Below are 19,534 nucleotides of genomic sequence, written 5' to 3'. Positions count from 1 at the left end.
CAATGTTTTGAATTTCTAGAGTATAGATTAATGGATTTATAGAGTTATTCATTCCGCCCATGCTCAAGGGTAAGTTCGAGGACATCTCAACTCACCGTCAGGGATGGTTGTACTAGTTGACTGTTGTACATTTCTCAAGCTTTATCCCAGCAGTGTTTTATTTTAAGACTGGAAGCTTCTAGTTATCTTCTATGTATCCCTTAACTCCGCCTTGCACGGGTCTGCCGTCGCACTCCCGATGTACGTTTTGGGGGGGAGGGGGGGAGGGACAGAGGGTGGGGGTGGGGAGTAGGGGGGGGGGGGTAGGAAGGGGAGAAAATGGAGCTGAAAGGGTCCAAAGAGCCCTAATGTCCTTTCTGTACGTTCTATGCTGTTTTGTTCTTATGGTTACCTATGTCACAAATGTCAATTGTATTTTTTTACAGTCCACTATGAGTCCACACATTGTCCCACATGTTGTGCAGCCGGGGGTTTTATCCACTGCCTGCCTTAGATCACAGCGCACTATCTCAACGACGTTCCTCATCCCCAATGACTAAGATAAACTCGTTGGCCGACGACCTCACAATAGTCTCTCTCAATGTTAAGGGCCTAAACCACCCGGTAAAAAGGAGGAAAATTCTTGATTATATCACCAAGTCAAAGGGTGACATTATTTTGTTGCAAGAATCCAAATTGTCCGAGGAAGACCTACGTTTCCTTAATATTCATTGGGCATCACACATCCTGTCCTCACCAGCTTCCCACAAAAAAGGAGGGGTTATTACCATCTTAGCGAAAAAAGCAAACCTTACTCTAATCTCACACTCCCACGACGAAGTAGGCCGGCTGTCCATTACTAATCTTCTCAGGGAAGATGACCCTATTCATGTTCTAAATATATACGGCCCAAACGCAGACGACCCAGATTTCTGGGAATCGGTCTCACAGTCCCTAGAACCTATCCCTACTGATGATCTGTTGATAGTGGGAGGTGACTTTAATCTCCCCCTGGACCCGATCCTCGATAGGCAATCCAAATGTGCCTTCCACCCTTCCCGCTCACATGACGCCCTCCTTCGCATATGTGACAGATACCACCTGAAAGACTCGTGGCGCCTACAAAATCCAGACGGTAGGGATTACACGTTTTACTCTGCACCTCACAATTCCTATTCACGTATCGACTTCATATTAGTTTCAAGCCCCTTCACTCACCTTATAGAGGAGACAGAGATAGCCCCCAAATTAGTCTCTGATCACGCATGCATCAGAACCAAACTGGCTGGTTCCAGATCGATTTTACCACCTAGGAGATGGCGATTCAATGACTAAACACTTACAGATCCCACAAACAAATTATTAATATCGGAGGCCATTGAGGATTATCTCTCTTTAAATGACACCCCCGACACTACACCTACCACCCTGTGGGATGCTCTGAAGGCCACAATCCGCGGGACCATCATCACAATTAGGGCAAGGGTAAACAAGACTCTCAATAAAGAGCTAGTAGATCTAGAGCAGCAGATTACCACACTCGAAACCCAACACAAATCCAACCCGCTTGACTCTTCCGTCTTTGATACTTTGACCAAGAAAAAATATGAATATAACACCATCACCAGCAAACGGGCGGGGGTATGGGTTAACCGATTCAAGGCCCTGAAACTGTGCGAGGGCAACAAAGCAGGGAAACTGTTGGCCTCCTATCTCAAACACAAACAGAAACTGACTACCATATCGTCCATTAAAGACTCAGGCAACGTCACACACACCAAACAATCTAACATCCTTGACACTTTAAAAAAATTCTTTGAAGACCTTTACAAAAATGACAAGGTACTAGATGAAAATGCCTGCGCAAATTACCTCTCTTCACTCCACCTCCCGAAAATTTCGGAATCTGACAAATCCCATCTGGACTCCCCAATCTCTGGTTCGGAAATCAAAACAGCGATTAACACCCTGAAGAACAATAAAGCCCCCGGCCCAGACGGCTTCACTGCACCCTTTTTTAAGGCCTTTGCGGACCAAATTAGCCCCCCACTCCTAAAACTCTTTAACTCCACTGCAAACAATGGAGGTGTTTCTCCATCAATGAGCGAAGCCACAATAATAGTACTGCCAAAAGAGGGGAAGGATCCACTACTCACTAAAAATTACCGTCCCATATCCTTGATAAATCTGGACTGCAAGATTTATGCTAAAATCTTGGCGAGCAGACTAAACTCCATTCTCCACAAAGTAATTAGCCCCTCGCAGGTTGGCTTCCTAAAGAACAGGACGTCCAACGACAACACTAGACTACTATGCCACATCCTAGAAAAGGCAAAATCCTCTTCCGCGCCAATGGTAGCAATAACCTTGGACGCGGAAAAGGCATTTGACAAGGTTTCATGGTCCTTTCTGCGCCAGTGTATGTACGCCTTCAACCTGGGCGATACCTACACCAGGATGGTGATGGCCCTCTACTCTGCACCTTCGGCCAGGATAGCTATAAACGGCACCCTCTCGGAACCGTTCCGTCTCTACCAAGGTACAAGACAGGGCTGCCCTCTTTCACCAGCACTCTTTCTCTTAGCCCTTGAGCCCCTCATTACAGACATCAAATTTAACAGAGACATCGCGGGTATCTCCTTTGGGGACACGCGAGTCAAGTTAGCTGCATATGCAGACGATATCTTGATTGCGACCGAAAACCCTACTACCTCCATTGCTGCCCTAATGAGCTCGATAGACAGATACTCCTCCCTCTCCGGATACAAATTAAATAGGGATAAATCCGAAGTAAAACCTCTAAATGTCCACACTTCGAAAGAGGTGTTGGGCGACTCCGGCCTTCTCTGGCAAACAGGAGTGATTAAATATTTGGGAATCGAATTCACGGATGAGTTATTGAGTACCCTTAAACATAACGAAAACAAAATCCTGAACAAAATCAAAAATTTGCTGGACGGCTGGTCACCCCGTTTCATCACCTGGTGGGGCCGTATCGAAACTATAAAAATGATGATATCACCCATGGTTAACTACCTCGTCACGATGCTCCCTCTCGTCCTCTCCAAAGAATTCCATGCTAAAGTAGATAAACACATCTCAGCTTTTCTATGGCAGGGCAAAAAAGCGAGAATTAGCTTAAAAAAACTTCGATTGGATAAGAAACTGGGAGGAGTTAATCTGGCGGATTTTAAAACATACCAAATAGCCTTCTTAGCAAAACAGGGGTCCTACTGGATAACCTCCCAACCGGACTATAGCCCAGTTTGGCTGGCTGTAGAAAAAGCGATACTGAAGGGGCTCAGTCCCAGCGCCCTACTCACTGTCAAACCCAGCCCCAACCTAGGTCCAGGTCTAATCTTCAAAAACACGAAAATGGCTCTCTTAAAAGTCAGTAAATATTTACCACATCAATTCCGAAACTCACAGTGGGAGTCTTTATGGCACAACACAACCATCACATACAAAGGGAAACCTCTCAACTACCACGCCTGGATAGACAAGGGCGTCATATTCCCCCACCAACTCGTCGGAAACGCGCTACCCCTAACCTTTAAAGAAATTCAGGTTAAGTTCCACCTCAATAATATTGAATTTTATAACTTCCTACACATTAAAGTAGCTCTAACAAAGGCTAATCTGAATGATGCCACTCCTTCCCTCCTAGATTTATTCCCCTCCCTTAACAAACAAGGACACCAAGTCTCTAGCTTGTACAAATTAATGCGTCCGCAAGCGTCCTCCCTAAATGCACCCATCCAACGATACTGGGACTCATTCTCCTCCGTACCGAACTCGGACACAATTTGGGCCAGAACGTGGGAATCCACCACCCGCCACAAAATATGCCCTACACTGTCTCAAACCAAGTTCTGGCTTCTGCATAAAGCATTCTGGACTCCCAGGAGGTTGTTTCTTCATAAAATCAAGGACGATGACACGTGTTGGAACTGCTCAGGGGTGGGAGGAGATCTGGAGCACCTAGTCTTCAAATGCCCCTGTGTTATCTCGTATTGGGACAAGATTTTTGGATTCGTGAAGGAAGTCCTCCATATTACTCTACCAAGAGAATTCTCGTCGCTTGTACTAGGTTTTGCCAAAGCCGTCACTCTCAATGAAAACGATAAAGCCCTACTGGACCTGCTGCTGACGGCTGGGGTTAAAATCATACTTAACAACTGGAAAAGCACGAACAAAGCCTCCTTTCCTCACTGGTTGAACTGGGTATCGTACTTGAGAGGTGCTGACAATATATCCTTGACCTCCACCCCGTGGAGACCCCCATCGAGGAAAATCTGGTCCTCGCTAGACGCTCATTTTGATGCATACAAACCTCCTTGAATCTTGTCTACAAGGTCCTAAAGCGTGTCATCACACAATGTTTCATTCTGATTGTTAGCCAGTCTATGTTTTTGTACATTCTTAACCACAGAGTGATGACTCCAGCTCCCACATGTACTACAGGTTTGGGATACGAAATTGTACATCTTATGTAGCCTCTGCGATAGTGGGGTGGTGCCTATCTCCTTCAAGGTCAGGCTATACATGACACCAGTTATCATCGGAATGTATGTGGACATTTTAAGGGGAATTTTATGTAACGTGATGGACTCATTGTTTTATGGACTCAATTGCATTATTGGTACCAACTTTCTGTATTCCTATTCATGGGACTGTAACTATTCGTACTGAACCGACTATTCCTGTACTGATGATTCTCTTTGCAGCTCCTAATAAAAATCTTTTGAACTCAAAAAAAAATAAATAAATACACTTCTAAACATTAGAATCAAATCATTTCAAATGTAGCATCATTAATTCATCAGTTCCCACTATGTTCATCATAAAAGTCATTAGTACAAACATATTATTTGTCATCCAAAATTGCACAATAAAAAAAAAAAAACTTCAACAACGTCATATTTAATTGTACTCCAGTGAGGGTAACTGTTGGATTGTGAGTGCTGGATACTAATGCCCTAAATACCCTCATTGTTTCTTCATAACCTGTTTTGTGTAGAAGTAATTGTCGTGTGATTGATTATGGTTATTCTTGCTAGATAAATTGTTCCTTGAAAGCAGTCTTGAACATGAGCATGGAAATTGAAGCGACATCAGCAGTTCAGTTGCAGATACGAGGACTGAAATCTAGATTCTGCTTATGGATGTTTAGAGGGTGAATGGAAGGGTTTGTTGGGCGAAGTGTAGGTTACAAGATGAGATATACTGACTCTGGAGTGCAGAAACTAGGAAGAATAGCTTTTAAAGGGCTCTATAACTAGTAATATCAAGCTAGCCTGGTCGTTGTATTGTGTGGGGGACACGTCTGGGAAAATTATAGAGTCCTAGTAGACTCCATTTAGTTTAGCACCTTATCCAGTGGCAGAAAAGAATATAGCCACGGACCTGACTTACAGCAGTCAAATGTAAGGATGGTGCATGCATGCACTAGTCCTAGGACTAATCGTTCATGTAAAAAATTAGGAACATCAAGAAGAAAATCAGTAAAAAGTAGTTTTATAATTAACTTGCATTGAGGTAAAAAACATTTTCAGTGGGAAAATGTTTAAATATCTTCTTTTATTACTAAAAAAGCATCTCCTACCTTAAGCAGGAGTATTGAAGTGCATGTTGCTGAGGAAATCAGTATCATACTTCTTTGGTAGGAAGTGTTTGGACAGATTTTTGTATGGTCAATAATTACAATCTGGCTAATGTGTTAGTTTGAGGAGTTAAAGTGTTCGATGATTTTGAATGAGGATGTTAGTCAGAATGTCTGGAGAAATTGGATGAGGCATGTGGTGGGAGGCAGGTACTGATGTGTCAGAAAATAGATGATTTCTGTTTTGGGTGAATGTAACATATGTAAACAGTGACTCAGTGGCGGATGGCTCTGAGACCGTTTACGATTCATGCCTGAAGATGAAGAATGAAAGATGTATTTAAAAATAAAGGTTGGGTTTCATCTGCATAGAGATCATCAGAAAAGGGAAGGAAGTGAAGTGAGAGTAGTGATATAAAAACAAGGTGAGAGGGCACAGAGCAGATCCTTATAGGATGTGTACCGAGTAGCGTCAACATATTCCAAGAAGGAGGGAGCAAAAAATGATATGGTGCGCTCAACTTCCCAAGCATCTAACCATTCAAAAACAACAGAAGGGAACCCCTACAGTGTGTACTCTATCTTTGTGTACCTGCCCAAGGGGACTCACCCTATGGTGTTAAAATCTCAAGTGGTATGCTTCATTATAGAGTCCTCAGCCAGATACTTAGGGGTCGATTCCAATTCGGGAAAAAAAACGTCCGTACGATTTGTATCCGGAGCCCTCTTTGTACGAATCGTACCCGTCCGTCCGAGTCGCGTAGTACGATCCGTATTCCGTGAATCCGTCCGAATCGTCGCGATCCGTACTAATTGCAAGGCTGAAACGGTGAACCGTCTGACTCGTACACATGCCGTACGACTCGTACACATGCCGTATGACCCGACGAGTACGATCCGGACCGGGGTATGAGGACGCGATTCGTACGGTCCACGTCAGGTAAGGGCGAGTCGTACGGAAAAGCACACAAACACACCGTACAGTCCGTACCCCCCATGATCGCAGGGGTACGCACCGTACCCCTGCGATCATGGGGTGTATGAGCCGTACCCCATGTACGATGGGTGAATGAGCCGTACCCCATGTACGATGGGTGTACGAGCCGTACCCCATGTACGATGGGTGTACGAGCCGTACCCCATGTACTATGGGTGTACATGGGGTACGGCTCGTACACCCATTGTACATGGGGTACGGCTCGTACACCCATCGTACATGGGGTACGGCTCATACACCCCATGATCGCAGGGGTACGGTGCGTACCCCTGCGATCATGGGGGGTACGCACCGTACCCGGGGGGGGGGCGTTCCGTACCTGTTTCTGCGCAAACTCTGCTTTTACGGCTGTTTTCATCTCCCGTAGAAAAAGGGTCTTACGGTGCGTATCCGACATGTATTGTACTTGCTGGGTCGTAAAAAACCAGCCGCGAACCGTACAGATGTCGCGTACAGCGGGTTCCGAGGGAGAATCGTACGGAGATTAGAGTCGTACGGTCTCTGTACGACTCGTACAGAGTATGGCTCCTGGTACGAATCGTACTTCGTCGTACGTACGGGGGACATTGCAGGGTATGATTCGTACTGGAAAAACGCTCTGAACGGCTATTCGGAGCAGTTTTTCCCGAATCGGAATCGGCCCCTTAGTGTATCTGGAGAGGCTCAACTTTGATAGTTAAAGGAGCTCTTGGGTTTTTGGATGGAATCCTGGATTTAAAATAGTCTATGGTGTTTCAAAGGGCACCCTGACGGAGTTAAAACAGGTCAGGATGCACTAAGGAAATTAGTATGCTCTAACTGGGTCAACATGTTTCAGTCAACACATTAATACCTCACCGGGCTAGTTGGCTTGTCAGGACCTCACAAGGATCCTGTTAGTATCCTATTTGTGTACATTCAATTTTGAAACTTCCATTCATCATACTCATACATGCCATACATACCAGCCCATTTGGTCTGTATGTTCAGATTTCTTTAGTAGTGTCCTATTTATAGATCCAAGAGGGTAAGGAGGCAGGTGGACCTTGAAGTCAAACGTTTGTCAAATGTCTCTTCCCAGCAATGAATCTATTGTGTTCTTCCCTCCCCTGCATCCAAGTAGCAACCATCTCACTCTATGTTATCATGGGCACTGCTTCTCGTCCTGAATAATTTGACCTGCAAATCATTCATATCTGGTGTGTCAGTCTGATTAGATCAATGGAAGCAAATCAAAACTACAAAACCCAGAATGCATCAGGCTGACACTGAGAACCCCAGGATTGGAAACTTTGTCCCTAATTACATGGAGGAAGGTGGACACCCTACCACTGGCAGAGGTGAGGGGATGAACAGCACAGACCCGCACAGTCTGAGAATTAACATGTGAGTAAGTAATCTGTGATCGTAGGGTTGGTTCGGGTGGAGAGTAAAACACAATGATCCAAAAATTCAAAGGCTGTAGCGAGCCCTGGAAGTTTTAAAATAGAAGAAAGGGTAATGAGATGAAGTTCATCACATCGGGGAAGGAGTGTGCAGTGCAGAACGCTGAAACCAGATTATATGGAGTCAAAGTAGTAAGAAAGATCTGAGACAACAGAAAACTTGTCACTTCAGGATTTCTTAGAACAATAGGAGAAGCGAGGGTGGTAGTTAGCTGGGTCTTAAGAGTCAGCGATAGGGTTTTAAGTCAGAGTAAGACAACTCCAGAATTGAAGCATGGTGGGAAGGTGTCTTTGTTAAAAGAATGATTAAAGTGAGAAATCATGCAAAGTAGGGCATGAGAGAACATGGCTGATGGTTTGATGAGTTGGAGAGTGAGAGCAAAAGTGTCAGATGCTGTTCATGAAGACTTGGTGGATTTGATGTGCAAGAGAGAGCAAATAGCGTATCAGTGAGGTTCAGGAGAAGTGTATAAAGAAGGTGATGGCATGAGAGGAGAGTAGCAAGGTTAGTTCCCAAACCTGAGATCTTAGAGGAGAAGTAAGAGGCACACTCTTCAGCTGAGGTGAGGTATGAGTGACAGGATGCAGAGTGGGGAGAGAGGAAAATCATTGAGGTTGGGGTGCAGTGAAAAGATGCAGTCCTGAAAGACAGACTTATTGGCAGTTGAGAGGATAGGCCTGATTGTAGTAGGCATGTTTTTAGGATTCGAGATGTCCTTGGTTGAGAATTTCTTTAGCTCTCAATCTACACTTGAGAACTACCCAGAGTTCTCTGCTTCTTTTTTGCATAATTTAAGCAGCACTCTATGCCTGAAAGGGTTTTGTTTTGACTGGGTGCTCCCTTGTGTTTGGACACAGCTAAACCTCTTGGAAGAGCTATAATGATAGTAAAAGACGTGTCAGAGGTCGTTTTTATTCATCCCAAGTTGGCTTGGATGGTATTTTACCAATTCAAAGCTGTAATACTGTTCCTGGAGTGGTAAAATACTTTTGTAATTTTACAGCTCAGAGTAGATGGCAACGTGCTAATTCTATGGTTAAAGACTTTGGTGTAGAAATGGCAAAAACCTTTGGGGCATATTTTCTAGAAAATGTCGGAGCACCGAGCTCCGCCAAATTTGGCGCATGCTCTGACATTTTCAAAATGCAAGGGATACACCATATTGATAAGAATAAGGCGTACCCCTGTGTTTTCCCTAGCGCACGCACTAAATTTAGCTGCCTAGCACCAACGCAGCCCCCCCTTGCACCATAGTGCAAGGGGGCCTGCGTTGCAGGGAAGGATTGTTTATGTGCAAGAAGGTGTCCCATAATGTGTGGAGAGGAAGACCTACTTGTCCGTGTGAGCCTTTGGACTGTGACTGCAAGGCCACATTATGGACCCGAAGTGAAGTGCAGAGCTCAGCTGCCACAAAGGATCTGTACGGGACAGCTCAAAATAATGCATCTGCCTTTGAGACACAAGGTCACTCCCAGTCAGCTGACCAGAAAGCAAGGTCTACAACACAAATCATCTGGGCCCAAGGGATGTCCACAACAGCAGTGAGCATATTTTGTTACTGAGCCTACATTGTTCCCTTTGCTCTCAGGGTCTTAAGGTTTCCTTGACCTCAACTACTGGTCGTGCAGAAGAGTCTGCTCTGATTCCAGGACAGTTGGAATTCTAGACCAAACGGTTCCAGAAATATTGGAATTTCATCCCCCATTAAGACCTCATTTCCAACGTAGGGCTTGATTCAGATTTAGAACTCACCACTGGCCCAGCAGTGATATATGTACTCTCAGAGGACTCACTTTCATGGTGGTTCAACTGAAGGTACCAAAGATTTGGTGGACTGCCGCTGTTGGTTTTGACTGCCATTTTTTTTTTTTAATATGTTTTTATTGCAGAATTATTGACAAAACATCGGGATAAGTCAACCATCATATCCTCCACAGTACGAGGCACTATGCGTTGTTAAAGTAGTACACAGCCCTTCAGCCCACATCGCGGAGGCCGGGCGGCGTAACAACAAGGTCCAGCAAAAGGTCGCTTTGGTTTTGACTGCCATCCAATAACTTTTTGTTTTTTCATTAAAACATCCAAAGTAGATTATTTTGTTTTGTGCCCTTTCGGGTGGGCTGTTTAGGGATGATGTACAAGGATTATATTCCAAAAAGTGGCCGCACATTGCCCACCAACGTTTTTGCGAATGCACTCTGAATTTGCAAACTTAACTGTATACTATTAGGTTGGCTCACAAAATACCGCATTGCAGGGGGTCTTGGAGCATGTTGCCTGTTTAATATACAATGGGCAGGTCACAATTTGCGACCCAGTGTGTTTAGATACAAACAATCACAAGTGTGAGGACCTGTGAGTCACAGCAGACCACCGTCACTGGGATTACTTTCCAAAATTGAAAACCTTTTTTTTTTTTTTAAATAATCAGAGAGTTTTAAGGGAACCAGGGCTTGCTTTAAAAAAAGCTTCCTGTTTTGGAAAACTTCAGTAAGAGCAGGCATGATCACTTGAACTGTTGCCTTCTCTCCCTGAAGCAACCAAAAGATCCCTTCCTTTTGGCGAATCAGTTTCCACTCCAACTTGGGAGTCAGTAACAGTTGAATGATTTGTGACCAGAGTTACTGTTGCAATGATTGATACATCGGGGTCAGCATTGTTATTTGGAAGGGTCACCCAAAATACGCCCCTCCTAAATAGTAATAAGGACACCATTTCTAATCCTATTTAGCGATTTGGAAAAGGTTTTCTAAATTGTTAAAAGGGTGTAGTACATTTCAAAAAGCTTTTTACTGGTTTCAAACTCTTTGATTTAGTGAATTAGATGGGTTGAGACTGGTAAAAAACGGTGTAAACCAGGCACTTGGTTAGTTGGGATATGAATCTGCAGGTTGTCTAGAGCATGAGTGAGGTTTCTTAGTGGCTGTGTCTAAACCTCACAGATAGCACCAGTTACTGAAACTAGTTCTCCTAACCAAACACGGTTCTGTTGATTTGACTTTGAAGTGTAGCACTGGGAACGTCTGTCTTTGAAATGTGTCTCTGAAAACCCTTGTTCAGCTACCATATTGTGATGTGGAAACATCCATCGAGAATTGTCTGCTTTGGCCCAGTTGCACCACAGAGCTTCCATAGAATAACATTGGCGATAGGCCCAAGTGAACTGTATTTATAGTGCTTAGGGTTTAGGAAGTATATTTGGGGTTTGATCTCTTGCTATGAAGGTGCTTGAGACATCTGCTTTTCGCTGCATATCCTAGTTTTTTTGCATAGGATCTTATGCTTATGTTTACTTCACCCTGTGAAATTCAAGTGCTAAGGGGAGTGTTGGGTCATGCAGTTGGAGCATATTAGTAGTATGGCTCAAGTACACTACAAAAAAAAAATTGCTGTGAAATTAGATTTTTGAGAAGTTTTTGGAAAAGTAGGAAACGTGCCTTGTGCTGTCTGAGAGAGAATTACTTTATAATAATTTTGTCCCTAGCCCTAATCCAGAGTTTAAATACATATTCATAGCTGGCAGTTTATGACCCAGCTCTAGAAAGATATTCGCTTGGCATATAGGATCAGGAAGGCAGGACTTTTGTCAAGAAGTAGTCATGAGGTGTAATCCATCTGGGGGAGAGGCATAAACTGTTTTCATAACAATGGCATCTCACCACCTCCTCTGAAGAAAGCCTCTTTCAAGAAGAATATCCTACCTGCCTACTGGAAGACAAAGACACATGGACTCCTGGCTATCACTGATACCCATGGGCTGGGGCTGCTCTCCAAGGGTCAAGTGGTTAATCTCCTGTTTGCGTGCTCTCATGACACAAAATGCAGAAGGATTCCTTACTCCAAGACGGCTATGCTGACCACTGAGAACTGAACACTACAGGAGACCTGGCTGGCTAGAGAGCTGGTACCTATAAGCCCGTCCTGAGATCTGAGAGCTGTAGGATGGCCCAGATGAACTCTCCCAGCAGTTGGATAAAAGTGGAATTATTAAGGGACCAGGATAAGGTGCCAAGGCATCCCAGGGATGGCGCACCCTTAGCGGGTAAGAACACACGGTTCGTTACACTCCAACCTTTTTGCCGTGCAGAAAACTGGGTCAGTGAGATTTTGCAGTAAATGTATTAAATCTTGTGGAGCTAAAGGTTCCAGCCTTGCCTCGCTGGTGGATTTTAACAACCAAAAAGTGACTCAGTGTAGATATAAAACCTTAAACTAGTGCAAGATGGCAAATCAATCCAGGCTGTAAAACAGCCTCGACATCTAAGAAATCCAACCTTGTCCCCCGCTGAGCTTTTGGCATCAATACCATCAGTTTTCCTAGAAGCTTGATGATGATTTATCCGACTTCTAGAGATCCTTGCCAGCTTCAGCTTTGGACCTTGCCCCTCAAGAAGACTTTGTCCTCCAAATGCTTTTCACGGTGTCCCGGTGCAGTCACAGTTGGCCTGAAATTGTGCCTAGGTCCAGGACAACAACAAACAAAATGTTCCCATTGGTGCTTTTTGCCTTAAAAATGACAAAATTATATCTCTGGTTTCCGATTTCCTATTTTGATTGTTTTGGTGTCTTTTGGCTCATTATTTCTCTTTGTCACAGCTCAGGGGTGAACTAAGTTTCACTGTGAACTGTGTTAAGACATAACCACAGTGTGTTTATTAAGTTGGTGAGTGTACCACCGTGCCAAATTAATAACTCCCATCCTGACAATATTGTTGAAGTAAAACGTTGTTGCACCCTGGCTTGCCCTAGATTCTGCTCCACCATCCAGGCTGTGATATATTTATAACCTTCAGGGCTGGACTGGCCATAGCGGGCACCGGGAGTTTCTCCGTGGTCCGGAAGGGTGGGGGCTGTTTTTGTTGGTTTTGCAGCAAAATCGGCCCCTTGTAAAAAGGCCAGCAGCAGTGCTCCCGCCAGCCTCTTCCCCCACCCCAACCCCTCCCCGCATATCCCACCCCCTCACCCCCTCCTCCCCCAACCGGTCAGACATAATTGCCAGGGATGGTTTGCGATCCCAGTCCGGCACTGATAATCTCTACTTGGGGTCTTGATGACTGCCAAGGTGGTTTATCACCCCTGAGACCTGGACACCCTTTTGTTCTTCATCTGGTCTGATTGGGATTCTACGAAGGCATGCCATGCTATGTGATTTCAGCAAAGCAGTGACAACCTTATCAGTGTTCTGCATATCGCCACCTGGTGCAGCTGACCTGCAGTTCGCCTAAGACCTTGAAAGTATACATTGAGTGTGTCTTGCTGGGTAACTCTTAACCATGTGTTTCGGAAGCCCTTTTATCCACCTTTGGAACTCCTGAAGTGTGCATTGGGAGTGCACAAACTGAAGACATGGCGTTCACACAATCAGTGCTTGTGATGACTACCTACAGTTTACAATTTGACTATGTCGTGCTGGCAGCAATGCCATTGTACCTAAGCTGTTTGTGTAGTTAGTGTAAATGTAAGAAGGCTCCCCTTTCCTAATACTCATTAGTTTTGTTTTGTTGCATAGCATTCTCACGGCATATTTAGACAAACTAAGTGTTTTTATGAAATACCTTTACAAATAAAACTAAAACACTTCTTTATATTCTCACTAATTAGAAGTTTCCTGCTTCGTTATGGCTTGTAGTAGTTTTACACATTGGAGAGAATCAATCATATCAAAGATTTTAACAATTGACTTCAGAATCTAATGGCCATATGTTCAAAGCATTTTTGCGGTTGGAAACTGCACCTGCAAAAATGCTTTTACATATGTTAAAATAATAAAGGAACAATGGTCCCTTTAAAAATAGGTCATATAAAGCAATACTACACACAGATACAATATCTATGTTTTTGAATTTCATATTTAACACACATGAGTTTATTAAATCAAAAATTAGGTAAAAAAGGCAGAAGTAGGACTAGTTACAACGAAAAAGGAAGTCAATAGAACTTCAGAACTTCGGCATTGCACATCATGTGGCTTAGGTACAAACAATAGTTGAGCCACAAATACATAGTACCTTTCCTCATATCAAAATGAGTTAAGTAAACAGGTGGAGTCAAGGTACTCAAGTTGACAACATTTCAATCCCATAACAGAATAGGGGGATCATCATCAGGATACAACTGGTCATTCCTGGGAAAATGCCTGCATGCCACAGGGGGCATAAATTATGTCAAGAACTGCCTTTAAAAAATTTCCAAAGGAGACTTGATCTAAATACAAATACAAATAGAAAGTTGAAGCTGAAGATTGTGGCAAAATAAGAATCTAGATAGGATATAGCCGATACTCAAAGTTTTCCGGGAGACTATCACTGGCCGTTTCTGGCTCCTTCTATGCACCCTCAATGGTTGCGCCCATGCTTGGTGTGAAGTATTTGTGAGATGATTCCTGCCACTTTTGAGCCCTTGACTCCACCATTAGGAATCGCTATCTAAAATGTGTGCGTTTTCTTACATTAGGAATTACAACTTCCTAATTGCAATTCGGTAAGAATCGCAGTAAAAAAAAAATCACAGTTATACATATTTAACATTAAATAAATGGCCCGAAATTATTTAGCTCCGCATGTATCATGCATTAAGCAAAATTCTGTAACAGTGCATTGTGGTGGGCAGTGTGGTCTATTTGCTTACAGTTGTTTATTTGTTATTCATTTAAGGTGAATGGAGAATCCAGGAACACCATCTTCAAGTAACACAAAAATGGACAAAGAGGCCGTGGAGGAAGTGCCTACATTAGTGGCTGAAACATCTGACACAATTGTTAACGAGACAACAGAAGTCCAGGCAGAAGTTGCACAAGAACCAAGTATTGATGAGGAGCCAGAACAGGAACAGCAACACATACATCCAAATGATGCATCCGAGCATCAAGAAGAACCAAGCTCACAACATGAACCTAGTTTTACAGAGGGTGGATTAACACATGACGATCAGGAACCAACCCAAGAAGAAATGGAGCAACCAAGTGCAGGACAAGAAGAATCTCTGGTGCAACCTAGTGCAGGACAAGAAGACTCTCTGGAGCAACCTAGTGCAGGAGAAGAAGAATCTCTGGAGCAACCAAGTGCAGGACAAGGAGAATCTCTGGAGCAACCTAGTGCAGGACAAGAAGAATCTCTGGAGCAACCTAGTGCAGGACAAGAAGAATCTCTGGAGCAACCAAGTGCAGGACAAGAAGAATCTCTGGAGCAACCTAGTGCAGGACAAGAAGAATCTCTGGAGCAACCAAGTGCAGGACAAGAAGAATCTCTGGAGCAACCTAGTGCAGGACAAGAAGAATCTCTGGAGCAACCAAGTGCAGGACAAGAAGAATCTCTGGAGCAACCAAGTGCAGGACAAGAAGAATCTCTGGAGCAACAGGAAGAACCAGATATGCCCCAGGAATCTCTTGTTGCAGCTGAACCTATTCAATCTGATGATCAGGAACCGACCTCAGGAGAAATTGAGAAACCAAGTACAAGCCAAGAAGAAATCCCTGAGCAACAGGAGAAACTAAGTGGTGACCAAGACACAGTGACTGAAGAGCAGGTTGCAGGCCATGAACTGGAAGTGACCATAGAGCAGCATCGTGATGACCGAGAAACGCCTATTCCAGAACAGGGGCAGGTCCTAGATAAACAACAACAAACATTTGCATTTGAAGAGCAAGATCTTGCTGGTGATATGATTGCACACTCTTCACCGGATGAGAGAAGGCGAACGAAGGCAAAGTTGTCTTTTCAGAAGACCTTGCCTTCAGATGACATGAACAATGCCACTGCAACAGGTATTTGCATTTTCCTTAGCTTTCTCTTTTTAGTGAGCATTACTTCCTGTTTAAAGAGTTTGCTCATTTTGAGGAGGGTGAGCCACATCACTTGTGAACACCCTTGAACATGCTTAGTAGTGCTGGAGCGCATAGAATTGACAAGCATATACCTTTTACTTATTTTTACACATTGAATTAAAAATTCACTCCACTTTAATAATTGTGCTGATGCAATTATCACCAACATGAGTTCTCAAATGTTTCTTCCTGTTGCTTTTCGAGGCAAATAGATCTTCATGTGTTCTTTTTCGCACAACTGTCATAACATTTTGAGTTTTTCAGCGCCACACTGTGTGACACCCAACATAGGCAGAACTGAATATATGAATATGCACACATACATATTTTTATATTTGCTTTAGGGATGGTGCTGAATGATAGGACATGATGGTGGAAGCATTGAGGTGGCTAAACACTGCATGCCTGAGTGGGCAACTTCAATGGATCATATGACCATGTGATGTGAGCCTGAGCTGAAGGATGCACACAGGATGTTCTAGATTTGCACTTTTGTAAGACCTTGACAATGCTTCATTGCTTGTTTGCTGTTAAATACGTTTTCCTAGGTGGTAATTGCATGTATTACAAGACATTAGTCTCAAGCTCACTCTGATATAGGGCTAAAGCTGCACTTCACTGTTGAGACCCTTTAAAGCCAAAAAGGTATTGGATAGCTTGTGTTCCTATTCATAGTAGTAATAGCCTATCAGGATGGATTGCTTTGTCTGTTTTGCACGAGAGCTAAGCCTGATTGGCATATGATTGATCCCTCTTTCTCTAAAGGTACAGATACGCTAAAAAATGATAGGATTGATGGGATGAATACTTACCTGAATAATAAAGTTTGATTGAAGCTTTTCATCCATTTCTTTTTTGCTGTCTAAATGGTTTTGCATGTTCAGCCCATTTCAGCCATGATCAGCACCATGTGTTCTTCAGTTTAATATGTAAGGCAGTCTTGTTCCTGCATTGTAAGTTCTAGCTGAGAAGGTATTCATGATTGAGGTTGGTAGGGGTGTGTCTTCATATCTGTCAGACAATATGCTACTGCTTTTCTTTGGACACCACGTTGTTTTTTGTATGATACTGAATACATTATTTTGAATATCCCAGTGAGTCCTTTAAGATCTTGTTGCCCGTGATGCTTCCTCCTCAGCTTCTAGTGGACATATCAACGTAAAACCTAGACCTCAGACCAAACAACCTTAATTTAAAGTCATATTCTGTATCTCAAGGTGGTGACTTGTGTATTCCCAAAGACAACTGCTATTGGCCTTATTTGGGCCATTGTACAACAAGTCTGTATGCACAGGTAAGATTTCAGCAGGCCGAGGATCCGGAAAAATGGGAAACGGTAAATGTTTCACTTTCTTCTCCCTGCTCTTGGGGTTTGGTAAACTTTCCAGCTCAGAAATCTTCGCAAATAGTGTAATAAGGAATACTCTCTGTTTGCTTGACTTTCATTTCTATGCTGCGTGATTCATAGCTCAAATTAATTGACAGATTCTATCTTCATCACCATTTGCAGCAAATGGTAGAAACCTCTTGGCCAAAGGAATAAGGAAAGATGTTTCTCTGGGAGACAAGGAAAATGGGATATTGATACTCCTTCTGGGATTGAGAGTTCTAAAAACCTTTCTTGTAAAAGAAAGATGTGTGATGCTTACTTAGATTCCCAGGACACCTGTAACTAAAGAGGTAGATTGGTTTTGTGCCTTGATATGAAAGATACAGCGTTCCACATCACAAAGAGGAGAAATCCATACAATGTATTGATTAGCAAAGTAAGGTTCAAACAGCTAATATTTAGGTCAAACCCTTGAGACTCTGCCCATCTCAAACTGACATGGCCCCTTACCCTTAATGGATTTCCTAGGTTTTTAGTGGAGATTGCCAAGGCGTCCTTATGTCCATTTACCTGACTCCCTGGAAGCCTGAGTGTAGAGAAGAAGGTCTTCTAGCATTTTCTGTTCTCTTGAGATATTCATTTCTCTCCCAGATTGTGAACCCCAAAATGTCACTGGAATTGAAATGAACCCCAGCACCTCGAATACCTTTACAAAGTTTTGGTCTGGGTGTAAGACTCCATCGAGGGCCCCATAACAAGAGCCTCTTTATGAACACAACGTTTTGAGAATCTAGAGGTTGATCCCTGTGCACTTCCCAACATTATTGGGAAGGATTTCATTTTTCTTCCTCTCTTTTCCTTTTTCCAGGGGGGTGACATTTGCAGCTGGTGTCAATATACTACAAGAGAGCATCACTTCCGACTCCTCAAAGAGTCTCAAAATTGGCTGGGATTGGAATATCCCATGTCCTTATTGGAGCAGGGCTGCCTTCAAATGGCACACTATATGTTTTAAGTTACTGATCACAAAAACATCCCTTTAGTCAGGCTCCAACCACGATGCACTTTTGTCACAGTTCTGTTGCTGAGAACTCCATGTTCCCCTGACCAACTAATCCTTATATTTATCATATCATACTTTGCTTTCTTAGCCTTTCTATCTGGCTTAACTCCTGATCCCCTCAAACTCTCTGGCTGCTCAATGACTCTTTACTCTTTGCTGTCTGTACCGCTGCCACATGCTCTTTACCTAATACTCAATGTTCGATCTGGGGGTCTCTAGTTGGCAGAGGTGGATACCAATGTCCAAATAGGGACCCTTGCTTCTAGTCAGGGTAAGGGGGATACACTCTTTGGATAACCCCTGCTCACCCCCTTGGTAGCTTTGCACGAGCAGACAGGCTTATCAAAGGCAATGTGTAAAGTATTTGTACCAACACTCACAGTAACACAGTGAAAACACCACAAATGGACGCCATACCAGTTTAGAAAATAAAGTATCTTTATCTAAACTACACAAGACCAACACAACAAAAATCTAACATACACTGTTCCAAAATAAGTATTTAAAAAGAGTTCAAAGGTTCGCACCAAAATAATCCACAGCTGCGTCACTTTTAGCCCAAAGTACCTGTAGATGCGACAAAAGTTCCAAGCGGCAGCTGCAGCGTCAGAAAACAAGTGATGCGTCACTCCTGAGACCCTGGGGAGGCGATGCGACAACCCCGCTGCATGCAGCGGGCGGGTTGCGTCGAATCCGATCTGTATGGGGTGCGATGCGATACCTTGTATGGATTCTGAATTGCAGGTTCTCCGGTAGGAAGCGTCTCGCACAGGCATGATGCGATAATCCTCGGGACGGCGACGATCTTCGGTGCGGCGGTGATGCGCAGCGCAGAGTTGATCTTCTTTGGCGACCCCTCGATGCGTTGACTCTGCGACGATGTTCGCAGCAACGGGATGCGGTCCTCAAGCAAGTGGTGCGACGGTTCTCACAGTGACGACAGGCTCTGCGACGATATTCGCAGCAACAGGAATGTTCCTGCACCAGGGCGATGTGCTCCGCAAGCGAACAATGCGTCAGTTCTTGCAGCGGCAACAGGCACTGCGACAATCTTCCCAGCAGCGGGAATTCTCTTTCACTGTCGACGATGTGCTCCGCAAGCAAATGATGCATGCAAAATTGTAGATCTTCTTTTCTTCTTTTTCAGCTTCCCTTCCTAAACAGCAGGCAACAACCTCCAGAGGCCCTACAAATGGATTAAGCACTCTAGGCAGGTCAGAACTCACACAGCAGAGTTCGGGGGAAAAGCTGGGGGTGAAGTCCTTTTGTTCCTGACTTAACATGAGACCAGCTCTTCTCAGGCCCTTGGAGATCTC

At 43.8% G+C, this 19,534-nt stretch overlaps 1 protein-coding gene across 5 annotated transcripts in view; it reads left to right on the top strand.

Annotated features, from left to right (window-relative positions):
- Positions 1–19,534, top strand: part of IQUB (IQ motif and ubiquitin domain containing) — a 431,014-nt gene that overhangs the window by 161,790 nt on the left and 249,690 nt on the right. For all 5 annotated transcript variants that reach the window (XM_078680839.1, XM_078680866.1, XM_078680849.1 and 2 more), the window contains one exon: positions 14,657–15,765. In XM_078680839.1, the coding sequence (XP_078536965.1) occupies positions 14,661–15,765 (1,105 nt within the window). In that variant the 5' untranslated portion in view covers positions 14,657–14,660. The remainder of the gene's footprint in view (positions 1–14,656; positions 15,766–19,534) is intronic.

Source organism: Lissotriton helveticus, chromosome 1_1 (genome assembly GCF_964261635.1).
Source record: "Lissotriton helveticus chromosome 1_1, aLisHel1.1, whole genome shotgun sequence".
NCBI classification, from domain to species: Eukaryota; Metazoa; Chordata; class Amphibia; order Caudata; family Salamandridae; genus Lissotriton; species Lissotriton helveticus.
The sequence above is the reverse complement of the archived record's forward strand: the minus strand, read 5'-3'. Positions and strand labels throughout refer to the sequence as shown.